General features: G+C 39.5%; 3 protein-coding genes across 4 annotated transcripts; all 3 read right to left on the reverse strand.

Moving 5' to 3' along the window:
- Positions 1-649: 649 nt before the first annotated feature.
- On the reverse strand, positions 650-2,221 carry LOC133743434 (aspartyl protease AED3). Its single transcript, XM_062171376.1, has one exon. The coding sequence runs from the start codon at positions 2,162-2,164 to the stop codon at positions 854-856; it is 1,311 nt and encodes a 436-aa protein (XP_062027360.1). The 5' UTR covers positions 2,165-2,221; the 3' UTR covers positions 650-853.
- Positions 2,222-9,052: 6,831 nt separating this feature from the next.
- Positions 9,053-13,296, reverse strand: LOC133746501 (universal stress protein PHOS34). 2 transcript variants are annotated; one of them, XM_062174672.1, is made up of 5 exons: positions 12,923-13,296; positions 12,722-12,825; positions 12,493-12,611; positions 11,842-11,935; positions 9,053-9,330 (listed from the first exon to the last, which is right to left on the reverse strand). In XM_062174672.1, the coding sequence occupies exons 1-4, from the start codon at positions 13,131-13,133 to the stop codon at positions 11,848-11,850; spliced, it is 522 nt and encodes a 173-aa protein (XP_062030656.1). In that variant the 5' UTR covers positions 13,134-13,296; the 3' UTR covers positions 9,053-9,330; positions 11,842-11,847. The 2 variants fall into 2 exon arrangements, with proteins under 2 accessions (XP_062030656.1, XP_062030655.1); XM_062174671.1 differs by having other exon boundaries at positions 9,053-9,327; positions 12,923-13,295.
- Positions 13,297-14,008: 712 nt separating this feature from the next.
- Positions 14,009-18,661, reverse strand: LOC133742060 (eukaryotic translation initiation factor 3 subunit C-like). The gene is made up of 4 exons (XM_062169754.1): positions 18,500-18,661; positions 18,042-18,092; positions 16,122-17,912; positions 14,009-15,199 (listed from the first exon to the last, which is right to left on the reverse strand). Exons 2-4 carry the CDS (start codon positions 18,063-18,065, stop codon positions 14,222-14,224), a joined length of 2,793 nt encoding a protein of 930 aa, XP_062025738.1. The 5' UTR covers positions 18,066-18,092; positions 18,500-18,661; the 3' UTR covers positions 14,009-14,221.
- Positions 18,662-20,142: the final 1,481 nt, after the last annotated feature.

The following is a 20,142-nucleotide window of genomic DNA, read 5'->3' on the forward strand; positions in this document are numbered from 1 at the left end:
AGGACTTATTTTGTGTGTCCATTTTTATTTCTTATTGGTGACCTCTGCGGACGAAACTCTCAAAGTGTGACCATTTATACTATATTTTTTTTATTGAAAGTTTCGTCGCCCGTGGAGTTGTCAGCAGAAATGTGTCCAATGGTACTATTTTGCCAACAAACATGTAAAAACTAAGAGTGCATCCGTGACTCTGCGATGTGATGGCCTCAGAGCCGGCCCTGACCGGTCTCTGGCGGGCCTCCGACAGTTTTTTTTTTATATATATATTGTAGTTCAAAGCCACCCAAGTTCTAAACAAATTAGTTCTCCTTTATGTTTTTTGGCAAAAGAACCTTTTTTCTTCTTTTCTTTTTCTCATTGCTAAAAATAGTTTCATTTTATATTCTCTCACTTTTTTTTTCTGGTTTCTTTTGGTATTAAACACTCTTTTTTTTTTTTACTAATGTCCTTTCTAATTTAAGAATACAATATAGATGTTTTTTTTTTGTTTCTTTTTTTTCATTGCTACTAGTGTATTTAAGTTTTAATTTATTATAGGAAAAAAATTTGTATGAATGTTTGCCTCAGGTCTCCAAAATGTCAGGACCGGCCCTGGATGGCCTCCGATTTGTAAGCTAAACTTAATTTGCGTTAACAAAAAACACAAAAGAGTCACAATCAAAAGCTCCAATTACTTACCCCCAAATAATTACCATATAGTAGTGAACAGCTTGGAACTCCAAATTGAACACATCACGAGCCCTGCTCGTATCCTGCCCTTTTATTTGTCACCACTCACCAAACTTTGCATGGTGACAATTTAAACACACAAAGTGAAAAACAACCCAAAATCCTTCCTACAATTTTCCACTACTTAATTACAAAGCTCACGGGCAATGCCCAACCGAGAGTTGGCAACATCAAACAGAATCCTAAGGTTCTGCTGCTGCAAGTTGGCTATCACATTCAGCACCGAGTTCACATTATTGGGCGCCGCTGCCATTGCCAAGCAAGCCAGCGTCCCCGAGCTACTGTGAATCAAGCTGTTCTCCAATGGCAACGTCAACACCAAGCCTGTGAAACGAAACGTAATGGCCGGCGCTACGCCTTCGTTGTTGGTGTTGAAGCAAGTGTCGAATGCCCCCAAAGTCGAAAATGTGGTGTTCACTTGTTTTCTGAACTCGTCTCGGATTGCGTTGTAAACGGGTGGCACGAATCGGGTGATTGTTGTGCCGGAGTCTATGATGGTTCCGGCGCCAGTGGTCTGGTCAAAGGCTAGGAATTGTGGGGCAATGGGCACGAGGACCTTGCCGACGCTGATTCCGGTGAGGTTGACGTAATACAAGGATGGCCGGCGAGGGTTTTTGAGAAGTGGGGTGGTTCTGATGGACTTGGGCTGGCCGACAGGGCCCAGCTTGAGGGACCCGGAAAAGTAGTAAGATTTGAAACTGGGTAAACAATATGAGAACACTCCCGAGTAAAGCGATCCGGATTGCGAGAGCAACGACATGGATCCACGGCCCAAGCCCAATAGCCCCTGTGGCGGGATGTTCCCGCCAGAGATGGAATTGATGCACCCGAAAGAGTATTTCGGAATGACATCTTTTCCTAATCCCAAGGCATCTTGGACAAGCGAGGCGGAAAATGATGAGCCTCCACCGTACGATTGGTTAAATGAGCACCCGACGGGAGACCCGGCCGGGCATGAGAGCCCGCGGGCCTGGGCGCATTCGGGCACCGAGCAGTCCAACGGCCCGTAAGTTGTGGATGTGTTGGGCGAGAATGTGGTGGAGGAGCACCCGGTGCACCCCGAGCATGGGACCCATGCAATGTCGTTGCTTGTGTCAAGGACCATGTACATGAGCTGGCCCGGGGTGCCCAACTTGATCTGGACTATGTAGCTGGGAATGTTTAGGACCTGTTGGCCCGAAGCAATCGGAGCCGAAGTGGTCTTTTGGGCCACTAGGGTTGACAGGTACTTGAACCGCTCCGGGTCTTTGGAGGCCATGTTTAGGACTGTGTTGAACGGGTCGGTCTTGGGTGAAGTTAAGGGAGAGCATTTGCTATAGGTTGGAATTATGGAGAGGTCACCTGAGCCATAGCTTTGGGAAGCACAAGGATCAACAGCTTTGGTGAGAGAGATTAGAAGAGCAAAGAAGAGAAAGCAAGCAATCTTTGAGTCCATGACTTGGACTGAAGAAAATGGACTCTAGGAAAGCTTACAATGTTGTAAATTGAGTGAAGATAATGAGACGTTTATATATGAAGATAGGTGAGGTTAAATTATTGTAGCACCCTTGGAGTTATTGGCATTTGCAGAGTACGTCCTTTTTTCATGAATGGGACCTCGTTGGAGATATTTTGAAGAATTCTGGGGACATGAGTCACACGACTCAAAAATGAAGAAAACACTACAAAAGAAAAAATTACTCTTGAGTGGAGGATTTTATTTTCTTAATTGTCGTCTGTTGAACGCATATTTAACTGTTTTATATAGGTCTTAATCTTCAGTCGACTCTCAGTCATATTGTTGTATATGTATTCCAACACTCAAAAACAAGATCATTCATCTGTGTTCTTTCACTCGTCTTATATGTTTTATACTATATAGACAAGTTGGTATGAAATCAACATAATTTTTTGGATTGTGATCTTCTATGGTCTTTGAAAATCTAGTCATGATGCAAACTTCCATTAGAACAGATCAAGCTATCATAATAATTTCTATCAGTAAGCATGTGTTGTTTGGTAATGAGGACGGACCCCGTGAATAATCAATGACAAAATACACTGTATTCTTATCGGAATTATTGAGGAAGTAAGAGAGTGAAGACAACTAAGTTCTGAACTCCAAACAGCTCTGCTCTGCTCTAAAACCGGGTCCAAAGAATTGTCATTACTTGGTAAAGGTGTGCCACTGTGAAGGAGCAATCGCATAGTAGCATCTTACTATCAAATCAGTCTCAGTGGATTTCATACATTGCAGTATGATTATCAGATCATGTGACCTAACATGTGTAGTTTCACTAGTTCTACTGCAGATCTGCAGCTATACGGTTAGAACAACACTTGAGGGGTTCTTAATGTTTTAACTTTCTTTCAATTATTTCCATCGAGGAGGAAAACCTTCAACAACCACTACAATCACCTCTAAACGATACATATCAATTCAACGCGGCTGATCTTGTGGCTGGTAAGCACGGCGAATCTAGGGGTGCCATCGAAAGGACACTCCGCACTAACGTTTGTTCTCGCAAAATACATACTCTAGCGTGAAGTGTGTGCTAATGTTTTTTTTTTTTTTATTGTGTTACAAGATGTTGGCTAAAATATCTAAGAGAGGCTTAACCAAGACAAAATGTGAAGAAATAAGGGGTTCATGTAGGAATTGTCAATACTCAATTGCCACCGGTTAAGCAAAGTAAGTTGGCATTTTCTGCGAGAAAATTTAATTAATTTACCACTAACTGGACTGTAAAATATTTTGTTATTTAATCATTTATTGACCGCCCAGTTTCTCTTCAACTTTTCTTGATATTTTCTTAAAGCAACTCCAACAAATTCTCTATAATTTATGTATTATAAGGAAGCAAAAGTCAAAGCTTTAGCCTTTTTTTTTTCTCCAACTCCAACAGATTTCCTATTTTACAACAATCTCTAAAATCTTCATAATTCTCCCTTAAATTTTAGAGATTGCTATAAATTTAGAGAATTTAGTTTTCTTTTTCCTCATTATCCCTAAAATAGGGATTTGGAGCAAAAGAGACTCATTTTTCCCTAAAATAAAGAACAATCAAAATATGGGGAAGCTGTTGGAGTTGCTCTCCACTCACATAATTTTGGTACAGTTACCAAGTGTGATTAGCACCTTCTCTTTTTAAGGTAGTCAATAACATCTCTTGCGCAGAGATCACTATTTTCCCTAAAATAAAGAACAATCAAAATATTGGGAAGTTGTTTGAGTTGCTCTCCACTCACATAATTTTGGTACGGTTACCAAGTGTGATTAGCACCTTCTCTTTTTAAGGTAGTCAATAACATCTCTTGCGCAGAGATCTTCAAGGCCTCAGGACTAATTAACATCCTTTTGCATCAAGTGAAAGACATCTCTCACACAAGAAACTTCACAGCCTCCCGATCCACACTATTACTAGTGCCCTCCCAACAAACTCTTCGATGGCACTAGCCTACGGGCTCTTCCCATTTGCCATGTCTATGGCTCGCACGAGAGTCCCTAATGACCTTCCACTACTAGCATATGCCTTATAGAATACTTTAATTTTTCTATATCTTTAATTCGAGAAAATCAAATAGACAAAAAAAAAACTTCAAGAGTTACATTATGCTATCCAGCTCATTTTCATTACTTCTACATGGGTTTTTTTCTTCTTCTTCTTTTGTTTTAAAAAACTAAGAAATGATGGAGGATAAGAAGCGACCACCCGATTGGAGCCTAGCTTGGATAATAGAAAGAATTGCATTGCGTGACAGCATTTGTTAAACATCTTGTTAGTTGTCTTGTACATGATTTTCCAACACGGGATGTAGTCGGTCACGGACTTAAAACAAGACTCTGCTTTCCTCCTTTGCCTCCACTCCAGGGTCCACTCTCCACAAGCAACAGCTAACACCAACAAGCTAGCGCCCCCAGATCACCAAGATCGATCAGAACTCAGAAGATTCCGAACCACTTATAACAATGGGGCCAAACAAAAAGAGAACGCATGTGATACCAATAAGTTTCCAACTTGCTGATATGAATGGCATATGACAATAGGAATGTGTCATCAAAGTTCAGGAGCATACACTGATATTGTTCTTACTTATCCAACTCGAAACACTTCCCCGCTAATAAGTGTGGGGTGAAACAACATAATTATTTGAAGAGTTCCCGCTATAGTACGCCTTTATTACAGGGACAATCACTTTTTTAAGTTAGCATCTGACATCAAGACCTTAATATACCTAATGATACACAATACTTAATATCCCTTTTTTTTTATGAAAAAGATAATACAAAGAAGAAGGGGGAAAATATCCCTACTGCATAGAACAATTGTGTGTATAGCTAGTAAATGTGTATAGTGAATTTAAGAATGTACAAGCAAAAGTGTAGAAGTTTTACCATGCTCGGAAGCATATAATGCTTTAGAATGTTCATGCAACCGTTTAATAATCACATGCTTCAAAACATGGTAGAAGTTCTCAAACGGGGTAAATACCTTCTATAGTACATGTATTATCATCATTTGAACAATTTGGTACCTAATCTATTAAAGAGGACCACTTGATATCTAAGGTAATATTATGTAGGGAGAATGAGGATCTTATAATAAGGACCAAGTGATGATTTTTGAATGAACAACGGATGAGTGTTTTAAACTTTAATTGATATTTTAAAATTTCAACATGCATATCATCTTGTCATTTATTCAAAATTCATCAATTGGTCCTTATTATAAGGTCCTCATAAGAAGCTCTCCGCATTGAGTACTTCCATCCACTTTTTTGTTAACTCAAAGGGCCATTTTTGTCACTCAAGTCCCTTTCTCTACAAAACCACCTGGTCTAACCCGGATCATCCAATTCACACTACTTTTTACAATTTTCATGCGAATATGGCCATGAAAAGGACCGTATTATGTATAGTGTCTGAAACATTGTGCTAAGAACAAGATGGGATATTGGACTCAACGCTAGTGCTTTAATTGCTACCATGGCCTCTCATAGAAAAAGTCTCCATATCTTTCATCGTTGTTTTAGAGCATGTAATTTCTTAATCAGAGTTTGAACCTTATAACCTCATATGTGGAGATTAAGCTAATGGGGAAATGATTGCTATTGTTTGAACCTAAAATAACATTTTTTCCCGATAAGGGAGACTCGAAGAAAACCGGGCCAGTATCCGTGGCCCAAGCTATATATTTTCGATAAGCTCGGAATATATTGTTTAGAGGCTAAATAAAGCCTACTTGGAGGCCAAGCAATCTTGGAGCAAATCTGAATATTCTTTGATTTATTATTAATTATCAAGATATCTGATAATTAATGGTGATTTGTTTGCTTGATTGCCAAGTACTGTGCAAGCGAGCAGATTGGGTTGATCAATTAAGGAAGGATACAATTTCCCTTCACTAGCCTTCACAAGCAACAATTATGGCTGCCCATGCAACTAATGGCATGCACGTACAGTATATACTTCCATGCAATCATGCTTGATGGTGGAACATATATGTATATATGATGTGGTGGCTCATGCATGATTTAATTAAGGAAGGGATATGGTGGACACGTGAAGCATGGCACAAGTGACAAGGGATATATATATATATATGTATATACAATTGCACATGCATGGCAGAGGATCAATTAAGGAGTCCCCGCGACGAGTGCTCGCGACCAAGAGGAAGATTGCGTTCAAGACTCTAAGAGGCAAGTAATCTTGCCTATATTCTAGCGACGACAGAGGCGGATAATTATTTATTATCACCTACGATAATATCAAAACTATAAAGAGGTTTGATTTGATTCAAAGGCCAATAACTGTGGCCTAAAATATAGTATTTCATTCCTATTAGGAAGGAGAATCTGCAGCAGCCTCTATAAGACGATACAGAAAAAGACCTCTCTCATATCAATCAATCCTAGCGATTACAAAGCCTCCTCGGAGCAAACCTTCAACCTCGTTGAAACCCGGTGACCGCCCGCCAGTCCTAGTCTCTCTAAGAGCCGACTGTCAGCATCACCAGATCAACCCGGCGACCGTACTTCCAGTCCCAGTCTCCCCAGGAGCCGACTGCGAGCGCAACCGCCACCGTTACTACCAGCGAAGCAAGGGTAACGCCCTCGCAACCCAACGAAGCTAAAGTCACGCTTTAGCGCAACCCGTGCTTTCTCCAAACTTCCCATTGATTGCTCTGCTTAGTCTACAACACTAAGTATCGATTCGGTAACGCGAAGAGATCACACCCAAAGTCCTTATCCGTAAGGCAGAAAGTCCTTTCCCGAAAGGCTAGAGAAGAACCTTGTGGCGAGGTTGGTGCTCTCCTCGTCCACAACGCTTGAAGAAGAAGTCAGGTCAAGGGACTACCCCGACGGCTGCACCCCACGGTGCTGGCACGCCTGCGCACACGCTCAAAAGAGACAGTTTGCAAGCCAACTGGTTTTTTGCGCCAAACAGCTATCACTAAATTTCAGTTATGAATCTGATTTGACCTACTAAAGGGTAAATTATCTCCAGTAGATTATGACCATAAAACAGAGTATCACTAATGCGAACACAATTTCATTGGGGAAACTACCACCACTACTAAACATCATCATTCAAAACAATCAAATATTCAAATAAGCGTAGTTAGGATTTGAGAAGAGGGAGAAAGAAACTTTTTCTCTCATTCTGCCTAGAAAAGTGCTGTTATTCATTTTTTTTTTTTTTATAATGTTCATGAAATAACAATATTATTCTCAAAGTTAACGAAATAATGGATTGAAGTACCAAGTTCTCCGACTGAGAATTTCTTCAAGTACAAAATAGTCATCTTTTATAGATTAGGTACCAAATTATACAAGGGGTGATATTTCAGGTATTTGCCTTTCTCAGACTATATAACAACTTTTTCGTAAGGATGTGTGATCGATGTGAACCTACAATAAAATTCTTAACTGGAGCAGTATTTTATGTTTAAAAACAGCTCAATCAGTTTCAACTTTCAAGAAAACTAACTGGTGTAGAAGTTTCCTATATGAAACAAGCAAATACAGCTGTATAAATCCAAAGAAATTGGATTGGATCCTCGAATTCTGTAACGACAAAATACTTTATAAATGATAACAATAAAAATAAAAATAAAACAATGACAAGAAAACATGAACCTCCAGAAAATGACTCAAGGATATAGCCCACCATACTCACGAGGTTACACTATTCAATGGCATATCATATAAACGAACTCGTTTGTTTCTGCAGCAGAACATAAAATTGCCTTACAAGCCAGACCAAAAAAGATAATAGAAAACTGGTAAAGTAACAGCACAATATTTCTAAATCACTATGTTCCACTTACTAGTGGACCAATGCCTCAGGGATGTTGTAATATTTTCAAAATAAATGCAGAATGATTTGGATGTTCTAAGCGACTACAAGTACTCTATTATCAGTAGAAAGTTGACTCACTTGTTAAAGAGAATCTAGAATTTATGATATGCAGGTACTCATGTGATCTTTCTGTAGAACTTATCTAAAAAGAGCCTCACTTGTGTGGTGCAAGGTGCAAGGTGCTAGGTACAAGGAAGATGCTTGTATAGCTGTGAATGCACATAGGGGTGATAGAGTATGTCAACAAAAAGTTGGACCAATTTAACAACAGGGGTGTTCGAATCAACGTACATATGTAGTCAACTGAAAATCAGCCTAATGTTATACAATGATTCAGTAATACTAGATAAAAGCAAAAATATAAAAACTCTACTGTATATTATACTGGTGTTTATCATGTCAAAATCGGATGCTAATTTACTATCTGGTTCGAGTTGTGTCATGGTGTCGTGCATAGGCCATGAGTAATCGATTGTAGCTAGTAAGGCACTTTGCAAGTGGTAGAAGAAATGAAAAGATGCAAGTAGTTTTGGTTGGGGCCTTGCACCTGCGGTGCAGAGAACTGCAATCGAAAGCTAGTAAGCGAGCAGAAAAATATGATTGTCCTCTGACCTCCCCACTCCCATGAAAGGAAATGCAAAATGACTTTGTGAAAGCGTGAATAGCAAGTATTGTGTAAAAAATAATGCATTCCAATTTTATTGCCTGGATCATGCTCCCGAGCACGTTCCATTATTAATGGATGAAAATAATGTCTTAAGAAAGGCAACTCTAAAACATACCAGAAGCGCTCTATCTCTATTACTACTCTGCACGGTATTCATATCCACAGCATCTTCCAGTTCGCTCTCAGGACCAGTTGAACCCATGACCTCATAGACATTGATGTAACATATTCACAGCATTTTTCTCCAACGAACAAAACAATCTTATAGTAATTTCTTCCGATTTACAGGATGTAGAAAGATGGTAAAAGACTGTAGGTCAAGAATCAATTGTCTTGGACCATTCTATTGTTAATACAATAGAATCAAACAACTTAAATGCACAGTATTCATATATTTACAGTTCATATCCACAGTACTTTTCTCCACCAAAAGAAAACAATTGTATTTGTACCTTCTTCTAAATATTACATAGTATAAAAAGATGGTCCTACACAGTAGATCCAGAAGCAATGTTTACTAAGAAGATCCAGATGCAGTCTTTTGCCGATGATCTTGCTGAGCAGTAGCGCAAGAGATATAGATTCCCTGCTAAAGCACAAATAAACAGAAGATTTCCATTGATTATATATAATTTCCAAATTTAAGTCAACGATTGGGATATTATCAGAAACTGCAAAAGATGCTGCATAACAGATGAAAAAAACATATCGATCAGGCAACTAGTTGCTAGCAGGGAACATGTCTTAAAGTAGGATAGGAACTTCCAGAAGCACACAGATAACTAGCCAAACACACACAAAGAATATGCTAAAGAAAACTATTACGAAGCACATGATATAGTTGATAAAGTAATAAACATATTTTGATTAACAAAAGGAAGTAATGAAAACATTTCTCACAGTGTGTGAAAATCCAATATATTTTAACACAGTAGCAGTAAGTGGTAGTAAACCATTTCAGAAGTTCTTCGTTCGTTCACAAAATCTTTTCTGTTCTGTTTTCTGCTTATAATTTATCCAAAGAGAGCTATTTCATTGTGCTTCATATCCAAAGGAAGTAATGAAAACATTTCTCACACTGTGTGAAAATCCAATATATTTTAACACAGTAGCAGTAAGTGGTAGTAAACCATTTCAGAAGTTCTTCGTTCGTTCACAAAATCTTTTCTGTTCTGTTTTCTGCTTATAATTTATCCAAAGAGAGCTATTTCATTGTGCTTCATATTTCAAGAGGCCCTAACTAAAACCCACTATCATGCAAGAGCACTCTATGCAAATTCTTTGAGAATGTAAAGTACATCAAAAACACAGCCTACATATATCAAATTTCTGCCTATTTGACCTTAGCACCAACTCCCTCTACAAATTGATAGTATGAAAAAAGAAGAAGATTGTACGGGATTTACACAGATTACATAATCCTGAATCCTGATTCAAAAATATAATTCATTGCCTCAGTACTAGTTCCTTAGCAGCTCACATGAAGCATTCAAAGGCCTGAACGTCCTCAGAATGGAACTACAAATGAACCAGTGTTTTTGAATAGCTCATCACCATATCAAAACGCAAGAAAAGCATGCAAGAGTAATAGAACAAAAACTGAAATTTGGTCTAATACACCCAAATTATCATGTAACCGAACCTCATAAGAAACATTCAAACTTCTATGCATCTTTATGATGAAAGCTTGTTCTGAGAAATGAAAGCAGAGCAGCATTGGGTGTATCTTTCACTTAATCCCAGGTTTACAAACAGTACACAAGAACCAAGACACGGGCATACTAGCATCATCTTGTGTAAGCAAATAAGCATGTCTATGTATTTGGCTTGCTACTAGTAAAATCGAACTGGAAACAAATGATAACGAAAAAGATATTGGTAATAATGTAAAAATCAAGACACCGGTGTTGGACATGTGGAGGCCTGTACAGAGGCATTGCTGCTTCATGGCAAAAGGTTGTGTCTCACACTTTGAAGATGTGTCGCTCGGAAATTTATTATGTAGACTCGTAGAGGAAATTAAACACCAAAAAAGCTTTTCATAGGTTACCAGAACAAGGGAAAAATTTTAAATTGAATGAAGAATTTCAAGTTTCAACTTGGCCATCAAAGAATAAAACACCAAAGACCTTTCTAACGGCTTATATCAAATATCCAAGTTAGAGGTCTAGGGAACACCATATATTATTCAGGATATGTGGACCAATTGGAAAGATGAAAAAGCATCCACAATCAACTTCTTCATTCATATCTTACTCTAAGAGTTGTCATGGATCCTTAATTCTATCTGTGTATGCCGAATGCCACAAATTAAGAACCATCAAAGTGCCATTATCCGATTACCCCAGCAGTGTCAAGCTCCCCTCTTGATGCAAGGGTGATCAGTATTCAAGTAAATTAGCTAGGGTGACCACTGATGCATGTAGCTTTGATTACAAGACACTACATGCGTCATAGACTAATAGCTCAGGAAAAGCATAGGTTCTGAGTCTAAACAAAACCCTCAGAAATCAAATGGCCAAAGAGATATGCAGTCAAAGTCCATGCTATTTTAGCTTACAGATTCTGAGCTAGATAAATCCATCAACCCTTTTAAACCAATCCATCTTGATGGATTGGCTTCTGTCTGGCATCTACTACCTAGCTACTCATGAAAAACATAGGGTAGGTAATCCACCATGTGCTGAAGTTCAAATGAAGGAATAGTTCATTTTGATCTAATAGCATGTTCCATCAGAATATAAGTGCTCTGGGACACTGGAGAATGAAATAGTCAAAGCAGTATCTATCGCTGAGAATGATCAGACTGATAGGCCAAAAATGTGGAAACTTAAAACTGACCAGATGCTTGTTGGAATTTGGATAACAAAGAAAATGTGAGATCGAGAGACTCAAGAGCAGAACCATGTTCCCTCACGCTGAGTCCATCAACAATGAAGCAAGAGACTTGGATTGCAACAAAAAATTTCAATCAATATAAAACAGGATGAGACATTCCAACGAAAACAATTAATTAGAAAGTAATGCCAAAGGAAGAAAAATGAGAATAAAAAATGCTGCTGGAGGTTGGGGAAACAGTAATGACCACTGAAATGGATACCTTTCCTTATGACGCGGCGCCCTTTGCCTTGGAAATGATCACGGGGCATTGTGCATGGTTAGCGCAATAGTTGCTCACACTTCCAAGAAACATCCTGTGTACAAATTAAATGCTCATGTTTAGCAAACTGGACTGGACTAGACTTGAATCATACTTCTATTCTATCAGTAGGACAGGAGAAGGATTTGTTTCTTGGAGTACCTTTTTATCGCTAAGTGACCTCTACTTATAGGAATTCTTACACTCACGCTACTTCTATCAAGTCCATATGTTCTTCTCTTTTGTATTTCCATAGAAAGTTTAGATATTATAAGTTTCTGGGGCATTCCAATCTTCTCTCCTTAGTCTAATATTTCCCTTTCATCTCCTAGAATTGACTGACTGCCAGCTTCGAGCATCAGTTAAATTCCTCATGCAAATCTTATCTTAGTTCCTTAATTGAGAATCACAATGTGTGTCCCCATTTTCAGTCCACCGTTTAAGATTTGAACGCAAAGCTTCCCACTAAAGTTCCGAACTTATAGGTAATAATGGCTTAGAGAAAACAACTCACATTTGAAAGCACACAAGCATATGACCCTAGGAAAACATTCTGGCCCCAAAGTTTTAGTCCAACTCAAATTTTAGAACATACAAAAATACCGAAACTACCTTTTAAGAGGGCCAATAGCTCTGGAGCCCATGACAAGTAAGTCAGCATGCAAATTCTCAACAGCTTCACAAATCTTCTCCTTCGGATCCCCAACTACGACTTGGGTTTTCACATTCACCTATTATTCCCAAAAACCCACCAATTTAATTTTTTTCTTTTTCACAAAAGAACAAAACTAAACTCCTCCAACATCAACAAAGCACTTTTAAGCCCATTATAAACTCTAACCTTCTTTTCGGAGCAAATCTTCAAAGCGTGTGCTAGAATGGCCTCCGTGATCCGCTTCAGGTGGGCCTCGATCGCCGCCGTGAACGCCGGCACCTCCAAATCGCCTGAACCAATTTACTCGTCAGTTCAATCGAGTCAACTGCGAACGATAATTGAAGATGGTGATTGGGGGGGGGGGGGGGGGGGGGGGGGAAACTTAACTGGGGCCACCGAAGGGGATGGCGGCGGGAGTGAGGCCAACGGCGATTGAAGGCGGAGATTGGACGTGGAGGACGACGAAGTGGCCGGCGGAGGTGGAGTCGGGAGGAGAGGAGGATCGGAGCTTGAGGTTGTCGAGAGCCCAGGTCAAGGCGCTCATGCTCTCCTCACTGCCGTCAACGGCGACGATCACGCAGCCGAGGTTGCCGGACATGGTTAGGGTTCAAATTTGATCGGCGATTCGAACAGGAACTTCCGGTGAAAAATTGGATCCGGATAAGAACAAAGAAGATTGTTGTCAAGTTGGAAATGTATTTTCTCTTGGCCAAATCTCAACAGCATATGTTAAAAATATATTTCACCCGCCCACTTGTGTGATCACTCGAAATTTAAATTACGAATAATACTTTATTTTTAATTTTTTTTAATTAAAAAATAGCATTTGAACCTTTTTTTATTTTTAATTTTTTTTAATTAAAAAATAGCATTTGAACCTTTTTTTTTTTTTTTTTAACCCCACCCTTGATGGGGCTCGAACTCCTGACCTCTTATATATGAGACCAAAGCCTTACCACCCCACCCATCAGCATTTGAACTTGAAACTTCTAACAATTTTAGTAAAGATAAATGCTGATGACTGCCTAAAGGCCTGAGGGCGGCCAACAACACTGACACTAAGCAGGAGTTGCAAGAAGTTGTAATCGACCTGTGGCGGTGTTACAAAGTGTTTATATTTCATAACACCAACGTATTTGGAAGTGCCACTAGAAAATAGAAATCATGCATTCTATTGAGTTGGACAGTGAACACGAATTATGGACACAATTACACAAATACTTGCATGGAAATTTCAGTGTTATCCATTAGGACAAAACACCCGACTCTCAACTCTTCTCATCCCAAAGCAAGGCTTGGGCATATAGGATCTGATTATGACCATCCACTATTTATATATATCAAAACAATGTGCACCTCTTCAAGTGTTGAGAACAAAACTAGTATCCGTGGTAAAAGGTTAAAGTGCTGAAAGCCTGAAATGATGCATCCATCTAATCCAGTACAAACCAACAGGATAAACATGCAAGCAACTTATGAAACAAATAACCAAGAAAATTTCTGCATGCTCCATGGCCATAGTAAATTAGCATACAAATTTCCAACTCCCAAAGTTTACTTGGGTCCAAAACTTGGGCGTCTAAAACGATCAAAAACTAAAGACTAGTTTTCTTAAGGGCAAATTCAATTGACAACAGAAACAAAACAGATATACTCTCTGATCAAAATGCGGATAACTCTGTCTCCTTAGGCGCGAAGCCCCCTATGTAGATTGACCATGCGAGATGAAGTATCCTGAGATCCCCTTGCAGCTGTCTGATAGCCAGTCCTCCCAGAGCCAGCATATGCAGCATCTTGATATCGACTGTTCTGACCAGTTCCCCTGGACTGACCTGTGCGGTCTCTAGAATACCCGCCTCCAGCAGCTTGGCCATATTGTCTCCCTCCGCTGTTATATCCTGTACGCCCAGAGCCACCTCCTTGCCTTTGATTGAAAGACAGATTGTTGTCTTGCCATCTGCCACCACCCCCAGCAGCATAGTCCTGGTTGTCTCTACGCTTTTGAGGCAGATCTAATCCACCGCCACCTATCCTTGCTTCTGTAGCTCTTTCATTGCTTTCTGCAAGGATTGACAACTTCTCAGTCAACTGGAAAGCTAAGGCCTGCAACCTACTGTGGGCTACGTCATGGAAAACAATGCAACGTGTTGGTTGGTCCCAGCTTGCAAGGAGCTCTTCGTTGATCATCATCTTGCTCACAATGCTATGAGTCTGCGCCTCTGAAAGGTCAAACATCATGGCAACTTGTTCCAAGCTAAGAGTCTTATAGGACGAGGAAAAGGTAAAGAGGTAGGTCCTCAGAGCCTCTTCCTTGATCTTACACTTGAGCATCTCTAGAACATTCTCACGATTCTTCAGAAGCTTCCAAACATCAAGAGAATTGATGACATCAAAAGCCTTTTGGAAGTCACCCTTGACAAGGGCCCTGGTTGCTGCCATTACATGGTCCCTGACATTTTCAGGGGGCCCTGTGAAAGTTTGCTTCTCACTAATCTCAAGCAACCGCCTGAATGTCTTACTAATCAATCTTCGCTTTGCATCAAAGATGTTAGCTGCCATGTTAGGCACTTCCAGCAGCATGGCACATATCAGATGCACTGCCTCCAAGAGCTCAGGGTTAATGTGCATATGGTAAGGCATTTGTCGTCTCCTCTCCAACCTTTCCTGAAAATGAGAGAAAGAAATAATGATTACAATTTTATAATTACAGAAATGATATCAATGTAGTACTACCTCAGAGGGGGGAAAAAGCCATTAATCTAAGATGCATTAAACACTCCTCTACAAAAAAAAACCCACTGCAGCATTGGTAAAGCCATGCTGAACTACATAGTTTCCACTTTTCATGATGTAATTTATCTGTTTCGCTCAACTGACCTATTTCACCAATTTGCTCTCTGAAATACAATTGGTTACTCTCATGATCTTAAAGGTGATGCCTCAGCAATTCACAATTGTTACACACAGGGTTCATCCAGCAATCAAAGATACAACTGACAGGATAAAGAAACTCATAGACGTATTTGTGAAGACGATGATTCTATCAGCATAAATTTATAACTTAGGAACCTAAATCATTGCAAAGACACTAACATGGACCATCGCTGTATTATGCAAGTCTGGACTGGTTAGCCACACACAAAACTAATGCACACAGACAATGCAATATGCAATCCTTTGCATGAACAATGTCAGAGATACTTACCCATCATATAGTCTAACCTTTAACGTGAAATTAATTATTCATTCTTAATGTGAATTTGAATGCATTTCAAAGTTATCCTTAGGCCAATAATAGTACACCTTCCTAATAAAATAACATGCTAGATACTTACAATATCTTAATGCAGGGTGCAGATACAAATCCACAACATATAAGACCAACACTTCAACAACCATCAGCTAGTACTTTTTTATTTAAAGAGCCATCAGCTAGTACTAAGATAACAAAATGTGTATCTACTTGTGGAATTTTGATCAAGTATCTACATGAACAATTAGTGCACACTTACTTCAGACATGTAAAGAAACCCAACTCTAGTAAACTCTTTTCCTAGCATGGAAAAACATCACAAGCACTACGCACCTGTTCTGGAGTTTTCTCATGATATCTACTTTGTGAGACACCTTGTGCAAGCAACTCCTTTACTCTTCCACCAGAATATAGTTCAGAAAGGCAGCTATGTCCTTCAGTGATCAATCCAAGCCGAAATGCACAGAGACCAAGTTGTGCCATGGCTCTATTATAAAGTATCTGGGTCGAGATGTCCATATGCTGAATGTTATCCTGCAGGTGACTCATTAGCAGCAAGTCACGGGAAGTGGAAAACTCATCCAGCAGAGCATGGTGATAGATATCACATAGCATTGCACGAGCTTTAGTCCTCTCATCCCCATACTTGTAAATGAGGGAAACCAGAATATCCATCATGGTCCTGCTACTCTCTGAAAAGGTAGGTTTGCGGGGAACAAGCTCAGGCACTACAATAAATGCAGATGGACCACGAGTTTCCTCCGGTTTAGGCTCCAGGCCTTCACCATCTTCTCCTGTCTGCTCAGCCAATTTTCTCATGGCATCATAAACTTCTTGTGGCTTATAATAGATAAGTTCAACACGCCTTAGGGCTACCTTTGCAGCAGCTTTGAAATCCTTGACTCGTTCTAAATATTCTTGAACATTTTGAGCAAGAACCAAGAACATAGGCTCATCCCTAAGTCTTTCAATGTACTCACGAGTGTGAGGATCAATGCACTGCAAGCTCTTGAAGAACTCAGTATCTATCCTCTCTAAAAAGGCTACCAAGTTTCCCCAGACCCTAATGGTCCCATCATAATCTGGTCCTTTCTGGGATTCATTCTCATCAGGCTCCACCATATCATCAACTGTAATGTTGGGGTACTGCACAAGAATATCAAGTATAACTTGCATATTCTGCACACACTTCTTCCATACATTTATTGGCATGTGACCGTTGAGACCAGGATTCACATCAAACTGAGCAGAAACAACGCTGAAGAAGATCTCCAGCTTCTGTGCAGGGGTCTTCGCAACCTTGGTCAAGAAGGTAAGTTGCTCAACCTGCTCAAACCTCCCAGTTCCCTTCCTTCCACGAGCAGCCACCACCTCCTTAAATTTCTTGTTCACTGTATCCCACGTGATCTCACTAGGATCCTTCATGAATTGCTTATCCATGAGTTTATCTTTCTTGCTCATCTGCTTCTGCCAGCCCTCCTCAGTTTGGTTATCCCCACCATCGTCTATATCCACCTCATCATCAGAATCAGAACCTGAAGGTACAACTTCAGTAGGATCAATTTCAGAATCTGTTACTTCCTCATCATCCGACTCCTCTTCTGCACTCTTTTCGTCCTCACTCTGCTCAGGATTCTCCCTTTCCTTATTAATCAAATCCTCATACTGCTTATTATTCTTCTTCAGTTTCTGCTTCATTGAGTTCAAGGCCTTGGCATTACTACTACTCATCTTCTTTTTTGCATCCTTGTTTGCCAAAGCCTGACCCAAAAAGTCCTCCAACATTACAAGTGCCTTAATGTACAGAACAGGTACTTTCACAGACTCTGTAACGCGCATGACCTTCTCAAGCTGCTTGTTTATCTTGTCAAAGCTCTCCTGCAAGCTAACCCAGTCATTGATATTCATGGCATTCTTCATCTGGTGAACAGTTGCAGACAGTTCATCAAACCGCTTGTCTTTGGCAGATTTAACAACGCGCTTTGCCCCATCAGACTCATCACTATCACTTGCATTAACCTCCAGATATCGGTTTGAAACCGGTTCATTGGCATTGTCACCTCCTGTATTCTCGATCTCTCCATCTCCATACTCACTCTCCTCATCTTCGGAATCGCTTCCATTCTACAATAACACGAGAAAAAGAAAAACAGAAAACATAAATCAAGACAAAATCATTTTCAAAATCCCATCCAAATTAGGCAAACATTTACGACTTAAAAAAAATTATTCAATTAAGTAAAGAACAAATACCTGGGTCCAAAATCGAGACGCCATCCTTTCTCAAACAAAATTCACAAGAATCTGCATTCATCACATAAATAAAAAGGGCCTTAACGTAAGTAACAGAGCTACCCTATCAATACGAGATAAAAACAGCCAAATGTTTACAATATAAGTATAGTTATATTTGGTTTCGGATAAACGAGTTGCATATTCGTCCCCAATTTTACAAATCTAGATAAACCCTAGGGCAAATCGAAATGGTTTCGCTAACTCAATAAACAGATTGGAAATGATTTATTCCGTTCGTTTTTCCCTGACTAAACAGATTTCAGATTCAATTCAACTGCGTGAAGATTCAGTAAACAGCGAACGAAGCAAAACGAATGGAACTGAAAATACATAAAGCGAACGAAGCAAAACGAATGGAACTGAAAATACATAAAGCGATTCTGTGTGTGGTGGTTGAAGAGGAGTAAAAGTCTTACCGGAGTCGACGGAAGGAAGCTCCGGTCTGAGCTTCGTAGCGGAGCGCCGATCGGAGGAGAAGAGAGATAAGCGTAAAGGTGTCTTGCGGCGATTGAAAGAGAGAAGACTGATACTCTGTTCGAGAGTAAGGGAGAAAGGCGAAGATTAGGGCTGACTAGGCTTTAAGCCGCACAGCGTTATAGGCCGGGCTGTTTTTTCATTTTAAGAAAATATTTTTCTTTTCTTTTTTCTTAAATTAAATTTTGAAAATTCTATTTCATCCCACTTTTTTAAGTTTCATCGATAAGGTGTTGTTTGTTGGTTATTTCGAAAATCCCATTTTCGTTTGGTTTAATTTTCGTTGAGTTTATTGGATAAGATAGTGAGGAAGTGAGATTGACTCTAAATTTTTATCTTTTAATTTTTTGCTAGGTACAATACATCCCTACTCTATTCAATTAGAGTTTGGGTCTCTTGGTCAAGATGTCATGCCATTAGTATGGTGTCAGTCATGGTAAAGGAGGCCTTCGGACATGCCATTAGTATGGATCTCTTGGGATCACGTACAAGAGCCCCTGAGATTAAGAGTATTGGGAATTTGGGATCATGCTGAGGTGTCATGGTGTCATGGCTAGGGCTGGGCATATCAAACCGGAAAACTGAACCCGGCCTGAGCTTGTACAGAAAATGGGTGGGACAGAACGGTACTAAAGTTCAAAATTTCACTGTTTTGTCCCGTACCAAACCGTTCCATTAAAAAGGAACGGGCCTCGGTTTGTAAATTGTAAACCCGTTTAAGGCCCGGCCCATACCGATATATATATATATATATATATATATATATATATATATATATATATATATATATATATAAAATCATTTTTATTATATTTTCTATTTATATGGGATATAATTTGTGCAATTTTGAGTCTATACTTTTAGTATAGAGTCGAGTACACTGAATCACGCAATCTAACACGGTCAGCCCCAAATCCAAACTCCAAGTTCTGGTCTCATCCAACTATCGAACCCTAAATCTCTAATTCTCTCCCCATCTTTCAGTCTCTCACACTCTCACCCTGTTGACCTCTCATAGACTCACCAATCTCATCAAAATTTCAGCACCATCATCACCAATTCAGTTCATTAATTCAGCATCATCATCATCAGTTCATCACTAATTCACCATCATTAAAGAAGTTGATGGCTCGACCAAAGAAAGTAGTGGCTCGACCTCGACCAACTGCTTCTGGTCTTGAGGATTCTTCAATAGCAACATCTCCATTGTAGATTGAAGTTGGTGAAGCTGTAAGTCAACCTGGAAATCCAACTCATGAAGCTGCAAGTCAAGCTACTGCATCTGTAAGTGAAGCTCTGTAAACACAAGAAATTTAATGAAAATAAAATTCATTAAATAAATCCATCAATCTTTGAAATTTTGACTGAACATGAGTAATTGTCACATGTGTCTGCAAACGGTAAGCGTGGCTCGTGCGTCTCCAAAATTATGTGAGCTTCGAGGATGACACATGTCAAAACATGAGTGGTCCATCGATTAAATGACGTGGAAGCATCAATTATTGTTGAATGATTGTTGCTCAAGTTAAGCATTAAAACGGATCAATCGTATTAAATTGATTAATCTCAATGAAAATCAAGCATT

This window comes from Rosa rugosa, chromosome 4 (genome assembly GCF_958449725.1).
Source record: "Rosa rugosa chromosome 4, drRosRugo1.1, whole genome shotgun sequence".
NCBI lineage: Eukaryota > Viridiplantae > Streptophyta > Magnoliopsida > Rosales > Rosaceae > Rosa > Rosa rugosa.